General features: G+C 37.0%; 1 protein-coding gene across 1 annotated transcript in view; it reads left to right on the top strand.

Moving 5' to 3' along the window:
- Positions 1–12,700, top strand: part of TENM1 (teneurin transmembrane protein 1) — a 570,964-nt gene that overhangs the window by 315,000 nt on the left and 243,264 nt on the right. The window contains exons 9-11 of the mRNA XM_004587672.2: positions 261–362; positions 1,902–2,096; positions 5,583–5,783. Coding sequence (XP_004587729.2) covers positions 261–362; positions 1,902–2,096; positions 5,583–5,783 — 498 coding nt within the window. The remainder of the gene's footprint in view (positions 1–260; positions 363–1,901; positions 2,097–5,582; positions 5,784–12,700) is intronic.

The raw sequence follows: 12,700 nt of genomic DNA, 5'->3' as shown, positions 1-12,700 counted from the left end.
CTTCACAGATCAGATTCACTTTTAGTTCCACTGTTAAATAGCCCATTCAGCAAATCCAGGACCCTTTTAATAATTTTGTTCTGGATGTGACATCTTCCAGAAGTCTTTGGCATCTGATTTTGAGCTTTAAGTGTTCTGTAGACAGCAGAAAGGAAAATCACTACAGGCTCAAAAATCACTGCAATATGTAAAAAAAAGTTCTTTAACTTTCTCTACAGCTTCCAGGTTTATTCATTTTTTTCTTTTGTTTTCCTTAATAGAAATAATGGATGATTGTTCCACCAATTGCAATGGAAATGGAGAATGTATTTCTGGACATTGTCATTGTTTTCCAGGATTTCTTGGACCTGATTGTGCTAGAGGTAAAATTGCTATGTGATTCTGATTGGTTTAAGAACATAGGTATCATTTGAGGACTCAGAATTAGCAGTAATAATAAGAGTATCAATCTTAGCAGTCACAAGGACAGCAGCAGTGACCCCACCACTGCCACCAGAAGCACTTACTATGACAGGCGCCATTCCAAACTTCATATTACCTCTTAATCCTCCCTTCCTATAGTTCAATTGGGTAAGATCCGCTACTGTGCCAGCTTCATGGGCAGACAGTCTTGGACAGGATAAGTAACTTATCCAGGGTGCCCTCCCCTCACAGCTGTGAATTCTACCAATATTGTCTGACCAAACCACAATATAATGCTTATATTTTCTTAGCAGAGTAATTTGCAATGGACTGACTTTAAAAGAATAAATTAATTAATTCAAAAATGATATCAAAATTAAAGTACCCAGTGGATCAATTGAAATCTAGCCATGATACTTCTAAGATAATATAGTTGGAGATTTATATATATATATATATATATATATATATATATATATATATATATATTACAAAAAAAGAAATTCTGGGGTTCTATTGCATAATAGGTTGACTATGGATACTGCGCTGTATATATTTTTTTCTACTTAAAATATTGGAAGAAAGGATTTTGCATGTTTTTAACTTTGAAATTTTGAATGTTTGAAAAGGTTTATGTACTTACTCTGATCTGATTGGACATACACACATTGTAGACATGTATGAAAACATTGCCTGGTACTCCAGCAGCATGGATAATTTATATATGTCAGTTCAGAAAATTTTAAAGAAAAGTAGTTTTTAGAAACCAGGCCAGATCAGTAGCTTATACACACCAATGTATAACAATAGAAAAATCACCAAATTGTGACATAATCTAGAAAGTAAAGATGGGAAGAAGTTAAACTTAGCAAGCTTAACTGCCTCCTAGATTTTCAAATGGTTCTATTCTGAAAAGCTTTGCGTAAATCACAATATGTTTTCCCATTAAATTATAATTGTTATTTTAGAGATGTTTTGCTCATTTTCCATTTATGTCCAAAGTTTTTCATCTGCTAACGTTTTGAGCTCCAATTTCTCACATATTTAGTTTCTTTAGACTCAATCCCATCCAACAGGGAATTCCAAAGTACTTTCTAGGTTCCCATAGCCAAGACAGACCTTGGATAATAGAGGCTGGGTGTGGAAGATTTTTTAAAAATGAGTAAGACAAACTTTGCTTCCTAAAAGCAATATACATTTGTTGGAGGAAGAAAAAAAAATCTATCTGAAAACAATAATAATAGTTTAAGAGTATGGTGAGAATCAAAAATATTTGAAATAATTTTGTCATATAGAATATATTTATAAAATATCTTTACTCCACCCCCATAGGAAGATAATTCTATGTTTATAACAATGAGTGTGTGTCTATGTAATAAAGGGGAGGAGAGAAACAGTACGATGTTTGCCTGAAATATTATGCAAGAATCAATAGAGAATTGCTCTTTGGAGATTTGAAAGCATTATGAAAACAAACAAGTTCATTTGCTAATCTTCAGATTCGTGCCCTGTGCTGTGTGGTGGGAATGGAGAATACGAGAAAGGACACTGTGTCTGCCGGAATGGCTGGAAGGGGCCAGAGTGTGATGTTCCAGAAGAACAATGCATTGACCCAACGTGCTTTGGCCATGGCACCTGCATCATGGGAGTCTGCATCTGTGTACCAGGATACAAAGGAGAAATATGTGAGGAAGGTCAGAGCCCCATTTTGATCTATCGCTTCAGGCTTCTCTCTCACTGAAATGGCCAAGGTGTTATTCTGTGCTTCGACTAAAGAAGCAGCATAGCTTTGTAAGCAATAAATGCTCAACATGTTCTTACTACATAGAGCAAGGGGCAGAGGTCAGGGGACCTGTGCCTTTTGTGGCAGTTACTGTGACAGCATTATGCCTGAGGCTAGATCTGTTGCATTCACAGAGCTGTAATGAAAAGTGCTCTTGTTTCCCTCATTTATAACCCCATTTTATAACTTGAAAATTTCCATATTGACAATTTTAGGTATTCATTCGTAGGCCTTCATTATTACAGGACACATGCTACATCTCACTTTAAGCTCATAATAAAATAATATATGCACATTAGGAGCCATTTCACAAATGTTTTCTTTGGGGGAGATTTATAATTACCATTATTATTATTGCTTTATATTATTTATTTTAACATGCCTTATGCTGAAACTTGACCTCTATGCCTAAGGAAGCAGGCGTACCAGTAATGAGTTTCAAAACAGTGCTTTTATATCAAATTTACCCCAAAGGAGTCTTCAAAATTTTTTTTCATGGAAATAGCAATAGTTTCATCATTTAAAGAGACACATGGAAGAATAAGTTTACTAATAATCACATCTTTTTCATGCCACATTCCTCAAATAAGACTGATTTCAGAAATAATATTAAACCATTACCGTGGGAGCTGGTCTCATCACAACTGTTGTTCAGGAAAGAGGCTGCTGAAAATGCACTATAATTGCTTTTTAAAGATGGCTCATTAAGACTATTACACAGCATTTTAAAGGGTTTAATCTCATTCCACTGCATGGACAAGGAAGACTTCAGCTCTCCATCTCCCATTAGCCAGAGTAGAATTTGGGTGTGAAGATTACATCTGCCCCAGTGAGTGACATTAGGCTGAGAGGAGACACCAAGTTGCTGAGTTACTTTTGAAAATTCGTTTTATGATCATCCAAATGTGATTATAACATTTAGGTTGTTATAAACTCAGATGCTCTACAGACACACAAACAGCCGAAAATGGTGTCTGTCACAGCATCTACCACATGTCACTAAATTTAGACCCTTCTAAATTAACGTTTGTAAACAGATGACAAAAGACTCAGCTCATACTTGCTTTTTCTCAAGGCACTAAGAAAATTACAGAATAACCAAGGAAGGCTAGTCAACATATTTAGTGAAACTGAAAATTCGATAGAAAAAGATAAGACTTTACAGACGATGAAGCTATAGGCTGAGATGTAGTCCATCAGGTTTTATTTGACTGACCCAGGGATATCATTTTTTTTGTTGTTCTTGCTTAATGTCACATTTGCCAAAATTTAAACAGAGATGTGTAATATATATATTCCTTAAAAAATCCCTGTTTGCTGCTCTTCCTGGAACACTGGAAAATCCGATGACATTGGACCCACAGTGCTAGATGGTAACAATCAACTGGGGTTACGATCAGCATGCCTCATGAAACAGAACACTTACTTTTCATCTGCTCCAAACTTATATCCAACACATGTTTTTAATGTGTCCCTGTTGCCATCTAACCTATACCTCGGATTTAAGTATGTCTTAAGATGATTTAAATGTCACACAAATGCTTTTAAGTAGATCTCCTTTTTTTTTTCAAAAGCAAATGCATGTATGTAAGCACGTATTTGAAGGGCAGAGTGAGTGAAAGGAACAGACAGACCTTCCATCTACTAGTTTACTCCCTGAATTGCTACAGTAGCTGAATGTGGACCAAGAAAAGCCAGGAACCTGGAATCTCAACCTGGTTTTCTACATGGGTGGCGGGGACGCAAGTACTGAAACCATGACCTGGATCAGAGTAGCTGGATTTTCATGCAGCACTTTAATATGGGACGTAGGTATCCCAATTAGCCACTTGACACACTAAACCACCAAACCTGCCTTTAAGTAGAAACTCTTAATAAATAAGCTATTTTGTATTTAATAATAACTTGCTTACTAAGTTTATGGTATAACAAAGTGACACCCTTCTAATAAATTCTGTGCTTTGGTCTTTCCATTTCCCTCCAAATGATAAACCAAATTAGATGTACTTTCTGGTGTTTATTTGTTAATTAGTTCATGTAGTAGGATATTGTGCTAATGAACCTGAGATCTTGGGTTAATTATATTGATAGTAATACTAATTATAATAGTGCTTAGATAGACTGACTCTGTTCCATGGCCACAAGCCACACCCTAAATCAAGGCAAAACTTGTAAATAAAGGTATGTTTTGTCCATCTACACTATTGCACAAAGTGATTTGAAGTATGCATCTTCATAGTAAAAGTTATTTTCGCCTCTTGTTATTTGTAAAGGAAGATAAAAAATTTGGAACTGAATCTTCCCATTTCTCATGAAATGGTTACTCAGTTGTAAGTATAAAACAATTTTCCTCAGGGAAAGTATAGAAGCCTCCTTTTAAAATAGTCTATGCATTTATCAGAATGTATACCATAATTTCCGGTCTTAGAGATACAGGGAATTGGGTCTGTAATATTCTAAGACATTGAAAACTGTGTCACAGTGTCCTGATAGAAGTCACAAAGAGGGCCCGGCGGTGTGGCGTAGCGGCTAAAGTCCTCGCCTTGAAAGCCCCAGGATACCATGTGGGCGCCGGTTCTAATCCCGGCAGCTCTACTTCCCATCCAGCTCCCTGCTTGTGGCCTGGGAAAGCAGTTGAGGACGGCCCAAAGCTTTGGGACCCTGCACCTGCGTGGGAGACCTGGAAGAGGTTCCAGGTTCCTGGCATCGGATCGGCATAACACCGGCCCGTTGCGGCTCACTTGGGAAGTGAAACATCAGATGGAAGATCTTCCTCTCTGTCTCTCCTCCTCTCTGTATATCCTGGCTTTCCAATAATAATAAAAAAAAATCTTTAAAAAAAAAAAGAAGTCACAAAGAAAAGAATTTTTAAATGAGGTTTAAAATGTAACACGAGAAATGTACTGAAAAGTGCTTCTAAGGAATAAGTGAGAAATTATAATACATTGGTGCAATTTTTATTATTTCATGGAACAACAATCACTTTACTCAAAACCTCTAATAATCCAAACTGTAAAAAAATGTATAAACTCCTGTAGTCACACCAAGTAAAATCGTTTCTCGTAGCTGTGATTCCTATCCTATTACAGAAAGTATAAGAAATTATTTACCAATGACTCTGCAAATGAAAAAAAAATCTTTTTAAGGCCTGCAATACTCTGCTTACCTTTTTATGTGGGGGACAGCAATATTGTTTATGTTTTCCACAGCTTATATGTGGTGTCTACTAAATTTTATGATTTGAACACTGTGTTTATATGAGTCACTTTATTATCCATGAAAGCTCTATTGATGACATAATACTCAGAAGTCAATTGGGTCTCAATTTTATTAGTTGAAAGTTTGCTTTTCACACTTGTTCCCTATTAACCACCCCCTTATGTTTTGAGGCTTGCAGAGGACTGCTTGGACCCAATGTGTTCCAGCCATGGCATCTGTGTGAAAGGAGAATGTCATTGCTCTACTGGCTGGGGCGGAGTCAACTGTGAAACTCCACTGCCTATATGTCAAGAGCAGTGCTCAGGACATGGGACTTTTCTTCTGGATGCTGGAGTTTGTAGCTGTGATCCCAAGTGGACAGGATCAGACTGCTCAACAGGTACCCATGAGTCATTTCCCTCTTCTCCTTCCACCACTTCCAAGTTCTAACTATTTCTTGCCTTGAAGTGATTCTTAAAGAGTGATGAGAGATGCCTTTGTGGGTCATAAGGAGCTTCCAGGTGGTTCCTAACTTTCTATTTTACTGCATTTTGTCTTATGGCATGGTGTTACCAGCTTTCCAATTTTTTTTAAACTGTGCTTAACATTCTGTCTTCATTCTCTACTCTGTAATCATTTCATCCATTCCTAAATCTCCTATGAACTTTCAGTTGATTATTTACAATCTGTGTTTACCCCAAGCTTGAGTATCAGACCTTTGTAAATATCTGCTTAGTGATTCTATTGGCTATCCCATTTCTCAAAAACACAGTTTAGCCCAGGATTTCTACTCCATTTTATCAATGCCGTATGACTACTCAATTACTAATCCTACAACATTTTTCCCTTTCCCACTGCCCACCCCAACATATTCCATGATTTTCCATTGTCTGCAGATAAAACATCCTAGCCTGTGAACAAAATCACACCTCCGATTTTTCCATATACCTGCCTGCAGCCTATCTTCTACATTTGCATTCTGCACAAATCCTTCCTTCTGCCAAAATAGTCTGTGTGCTCTCCTTATCCCAGTGCATCTGATTTTCACACTTTTGCCCGTGCCTTTTCCTCAACATTGAATGCTATTACCTTTGCATCTAGGAAAACCCAGTTCTCCTACCAAGGATAACTATAATTTTTACCCATCTCATGAAACCTTTTCTTATCATATCAACTGGGCTACCTTCACATGATATCTCTGGTAAACATTGTAGCAGAAAAGAGAAAGCATTATGATAACAGGTATTTCTATACAAGTCATGTATTTTTTTCCACCATAATTATGAGCTACAAAATAAAGGGCAAATGTTTATCCATTTTTTCTTTAATCTAAACCATGTACTCATTAAATAGAATTAATAAGTCGTAATTCCTATAATACCTCTGCATGTGAGTTTTGGTGAAGATATAAAATAGAAGGCAACAGAAAGGATCAGTGTGTTGTAGGACTCTGTGTACCACTGAGTTAATATGGAAACTGAAAAGTCTGTGATCCTACATTGTGAACAGGAAGATTCCTGTGCTAAGAGAATTCTAATAACTGAAATTTGGTTGCCTCACATACAGATAAGTGGGAGAGAGGATAGCATTTGACAGTTTCAAAAAATGATCAAGGTGTTAGGAAATCTAATAATAACTGTTTTGCAAATCTTTAAAAACATTTATTTATGTAACAAATGTTTGTGTGCCTTCTGTGTACTTGGCATGGTGCTTGGTGTAAGATGGATGTGGTCCCTGTGCAAATGGATCTTACAGTATAATAGGGAAGACACCCTGAATAAGCTACAAAGAGCTAATTAAAGGAAAGGTGTGAAGTATTATGGGATTGTATAATCAGACCTAACCTATCAACTTGAGGGGTTCTTAAAAGATTTATTTTTATTGGAAAGGCAGACCTGTGGAGTGAGAAGAGACAGACAGATCTTCTATCTGCTGGTTCACTCCACTGGTGGCCACAATGGCTGGAGCATAGGCAATCCAAAGCCAGGAGCCAAGAACTTCTTCAGGGTCTCCCACACAGGTGGAAGGTCCCAAGGATTTTTGGGTAATCCTCTACTGCTTTCCTAGGCCACGGGCAGGGAGTTGGATGGGAAGTGGAACAGCTGAGACACAAACTAGTGCCAGTATGGGATCCTGGCACTTGCAAGGCAAGGATTTAGCAACTGAGCCATCATATCAAGCCCCTGACTATTAATTAGATACCTTTCTTCCTTCCTATGTCAGATATGACATCATGGCCTTGAGCTTCAGAAATTTCAGGTATTGTTCAGATTGTTATTGTTACAGAAAACCTAACAATGACCACATATTAGTCATTATTATAAATACTATACATATTCATTTAATCCTCATGACAGTTCAGTGAGATTGGTGTGATAATTATGCCCACTTTACACGAGAAAACTGAGACACAAAGAGGGGGAATAACTTGTCCTTAGTCATCCATCTAAATGTCAGAGTCAGACTTACTACAAGCTTTATAGTCAATCAGTTTAACCACTGTAATGTACTGTCCTCAAGTAGCCCATCAGCTAAATCACCATGTGTAAATATATGATACTGTTAGACCATGTTCAGGTTCATGTGCCACAGAGGAAAACAGTGTGATAAGTGTTTCAGAAGAGACCTTGAATTCCAGGAAGGCTTTGTGGCAGTCATGATACTTAGATTAACATTGGAAATGTTCATGCATGTTTGTCAGTTGAAAACAATAGAGAAAGTTCTACACAGAAGGGTATTTTAAACAAAGATACATAGGTATAAATTTAAATGACACATTTGGGAGTTTGCAAGCCAATGGGTAGGTTGTAACCTGGAAGGGCAGAATGATATAAAATTGGTGAGATCATCAAAGCCGGAGTATAGGGAAAATTATTCATATACCATGCTAAAGATTTTGATTTTTCATGACACGATAGGAAAACACTGAATAATTTGAAACAACTTATACTATACTGGGGACATTCCATTCTCACTATTTCCTATTGCTTGGAAAGATGTGCTATAGGGAACTACATGGGGGGGACTTCAAAAATTTCCTAGAAATGGGATTAAAATATGAGCTTATTTTGTGGGAAATATTTTTAAGTGCATGCATATGAGGTGTTCAAAAAAGCTCATGGAAAATGTGTATTATGAAAAGCGCTATACATAGATTTTAGAATTATTTTGTACCAAAATAAATTTACCTTTATTTCCTTTTCCCTAAGAACATTTTTATGTACCCTTGCATAAAATTCAGTAGGATTATTGGATTAGCCCAGGAGCGTGATTTTGGAGAGGGTCTAAACTGAAACCGTAGTTATATACTGGTCAGGTGGAGACAAGCTAGAGGAATTACTGTGTAGATGAGATGGGGCTGGGGGTAGGGCAGGTCAGGGATAACTATTTTGAACATCTGAGTAAAGACTGTGCTACCAGTTGAAGGAGCAACACCACAGGCAGGAAACAGCTTTGTAGCAGGAGGGATGTACATGGCGAGCTCAGTTGTGGATGTATGTGTTAAATGCATCTGTGGCAGATCTAGTTAGCCATGTCCCACAAGGGCTTGGTAGGCAAGAATGCAACTTGTCAAAGAATCCTGAGGTGCAATCCAATAATATGGTGCACAGTTCAGAGCATAGGAATGTACATTAATTTTCAGAGTGTGTATAAAATGAAAGAATGCCAACATTTAATGTCTTTACCATAATAAGGTTCACTGAGTCAAAAATGTGGCTCTTTATACATAAGTGATGAATATAGTGATATCATATCATATGTTTGTTCCCTCAGACCGTTCACTTCTGTGTCATTCCCGATGCCTTAGAAAGGCATAAAATTTCTAGTAATAGACCATTCATTCACTGGTTGCCTAAATTCAAGCATTTGTATCTCCAAAGCATGGATATTAAGATCAACGTACTGAGAATTTCTATTTCCTTGACAATTGCTGCTCCCTGTCACACAGATAGACACCAGTCCTGTCAGCAAAGAAACCCACACGAAGGAAAAAGGCTCATTATAAGCATGTCCCAATGGGCCCCTTCCTTTCTTCTCCAGATCAAAGTGTTTAAACTCCACCTTATACTTCCTTCACCCCAAACAACCCCTAACCCTAAAACAAATCAAAGGAAAATAAAAGCTCCATCTTAAAGATAATCAAGTGTCTGCAAATATGGTGATCTCCAGTATACCTGATTCAACTTCCTAAAGGATTTAATGCACTGAGGCACTGAAAAGTTAAGTAGTTTTCTGCCCAATGTGAGAACTATTACACAGGTCTAACATCCTGAATTAATTTACTCAGTCACCAGACATTTACTGAGCACCTATTATGTCTCCATCAGCCTAGCAGCCATAATGTATAAAGAATGATGAAGCATGCTTTCTATACTTGGGGAGAAAATATGAACAAAGATGTAAAATACCTTGCACTAAGTGCAAAAAAGGGAGATAGACTGTGCAAGATCATTTAAAGCTCTGAAGATCTAGGACATGGTCACAAAATACTTTGTACATCATGAGGGCTCCTGCAGGTCACATCCAACATTTTAAACTTGATCCTGAGGACAATGGGAGATCTGTCGAAAGGGTTGAAAGAGGACAATGTCATGACTATGTTTGCAGATTTGATTGTTGTTCTAGTCTCTGTCTTCCTGAGGAAGAGTGGTTTTCTACTTACTTTTTGAATTCTTTAGTATATGTGCTGCCGAAGCGAGCACTACTTTTTGAATTCTTTATTTAGTGGAAGGTTAAGCTTGTGATTATAAAGTAAATTGAAATATGTCATTGCAAAAACTAAAAATAAAATAAAAGAGGAGGAGGGAAGATAGGAATATCTTTATAATTTCATGTAGAATACTTAAGACAACATATGGAAGACATGGAATTTGTTCCCTTTTATAAATTAAAGTTTTTTTTTAAAGAATCACTAATTAAATACTTTGGGAGATAGATATGCTCTTTGGAAAGTATAAAAATTACAACGATTTGATAAGTAGGAATATGGGTACAGATAGAAAGGAGATGATAGTAGTGACAAAAGTTAGTAAATATGACATTGACATGTGTATATAAGTGGAGGCAGGAATTCTCACTGATTTCCACATTGGGAGACTGGATGAAAGGTTACACCATTAACTGAGATATGACATATTCATCTCTTAAACTTTTACTGAGTACCTACATTCGTGCATCACATATGCTAGACTCTTGGAATCAGTACATGAAATAAGGATTCCCGCAGTAGTAGAGCTTACAAGTGGTCTGGCATGGGTAACAATGACCAAAAACTATACAAGTGGTTAAAATATGGAGAAACTAAAAACTAGAAAAGCTAAATGACTGATCCAAGGTCATGGAGCTGGACAGTTGCAGCTAGAACCCATGTCTGATAATTTTTTTTTTTTGCTATCTCTAGAATTCTTCACAAACTCTTTTCCACCCTTCCCCTGCCAAAGGAAGAAAGAAAAGTTAGACTAGGAGCGATGACTCAAGTAAATAGATGAGCTTACTGAAAAGGAGACAAAGCCATCAAATACCAAGTGTATGAATAACACCTTTTTGCCCAAAGATCCTAGAATGTCCCAAAATGGACATTCATCCATTCTGGATTTACTGGAAGCATCACAGAAGTGAAGGGATAGATAGGTATGATCCCAAATTCAGCAGCCTCTCAGGCAAAAGGCTTTTTAATAAAACTACCAAATTGAAAAATAGGGGAAGGGAATGCCTTCCCAATCTCCCGGGTCATGAAGGAAATAGTCCTCCTGTGATTTTTAAGCTCCATAAAAGTTGTTCCCACAGAGCATATTTAACCATCAAGATGATCTCACCATGCAGACTTTTAATTGAGTGTGCTCAGTACAGAAAGCAATTTAACATCTGATTCTTATAATGGATCATGTTATTTCTAAGGTGGATATTCTCTTTGCCATTGATCATTTTCATCCTCTAAGCACATGAAGCTTAGCTGTTCATTTCTAATACCAAGGTGACAGCAGTGAATGGTTTACTGATAATTTTCATTCAATCTTTGAGGGTGCATTGAGTATTGTTAGTGCACTTAAACTGACACTTGACATTAATTTCTTTAACCTGATGGTCTTACGGTATTTCAAAAAGGTCAACTCATAGGTCTTTCAAAATATCTCCAGAGGAATCCAATAGAAGCATGTTGCAGCATGGTTTAGATTTGGATATATCATGGGTAAAACATGCCCCAATAAAACACAAACTCTTTGCTGTGAAATCTCAGTAATACATCTAGCCTATTCTTAGGGTATATTGGTCCTAACCTCTGAGCTAAGCATTGGAAAATGTGCCTATAGAAAAACATGTAACCACATGTCTATATCTGGCTTCTTCTGTTCTTCATAGTCTTTAAAGGGGTGGGGGATGCAGAAAAGTAGAATTTAGAACTCTGTACTCCTCTTTTCCTCTGAGCCCCTTCCTATATCACCATTCTCAAATAACTGACAGCAGACTTTGTAGGAGAAACATGTTTAGTCCAAGAGGCCAACCCTTCCCCTTTCTCTAGCAGAATACCCTCCTATTCTCCTGTGTCTCAGAAGTGGATTAATCAGGTAAGGAAATATGTAGCACTGGTGATGAGATATTTCTGAATTTACTATTTGCTTCATATACAACAGAAAGCATAGATGATACCCCATCCAAAGAGTTAGTTCCTGAATGCGTTGGAGGCTTTGTTGTTAAGATGTTCATTTTTATGCTATCTATCCATCCTGTCACTCAAAGAGATAGCACTGTATGTGCATCTGTGTATGCACAGCACAATGACCTTGAGTAACTCACTTAATTTCTTTGTGTCTTGGCTGTCTTGTTTTCTGAAATGGTAAATTAGCCAAATGGACCTTGTGGTCCCTTCCAATGCTGAAATCTCTTTTTCTTGATCCTGTGTAGAGGAATATTGGTATGGATTATCAATGGTCTTATGGATTCAGTTCATAAACTCTCTTAACTTCATATTGTTTCTGGTGAGAAAATATTAATACCAAATAGTTTATTGGCATTACAAGGGCATCTGTACTTCGATGTATTCACCACATTGCTTAAAGATTTACCTGCATATGTGGAGATACACATAGACACAAACATAAATGTGTATCTTCATTATAACAGTCTCATTATATTTTAAAGTGTTCCCTAATGGATGGTGATATGCATCTACTAATAAAACAGATAATTAGAGGAGGAAGTTGTAAGAGGCTCATATAATTATTGTTGCTAGGGAAACTTTCCTTGATTATACAAGTACCATATGCTTTAAAAACATCATTAGTTTCCCATTTATTCAAAGTGCCAATAATCAGAAAT

The sequence above is a fragment of the Ochotona princeps genome, chromosome X (assembly GCF_030435755.1).
Source record: "Ochotona princeps isolate mOchPri1 chromosome X, mOchPri1.hap1, whole genome shotgun sequence".
NCBI lineage: Eukaryota > Metazoa > Chordata > Mammalia > Lagomorpha > Ochotonidae > Ochotona > Ochotona princeps.
The sequence above is the reverse complement of the archived record's forward strand: the minus strand, read 5'-3'. Positions and strand labels throughout refer to the sequence as shown.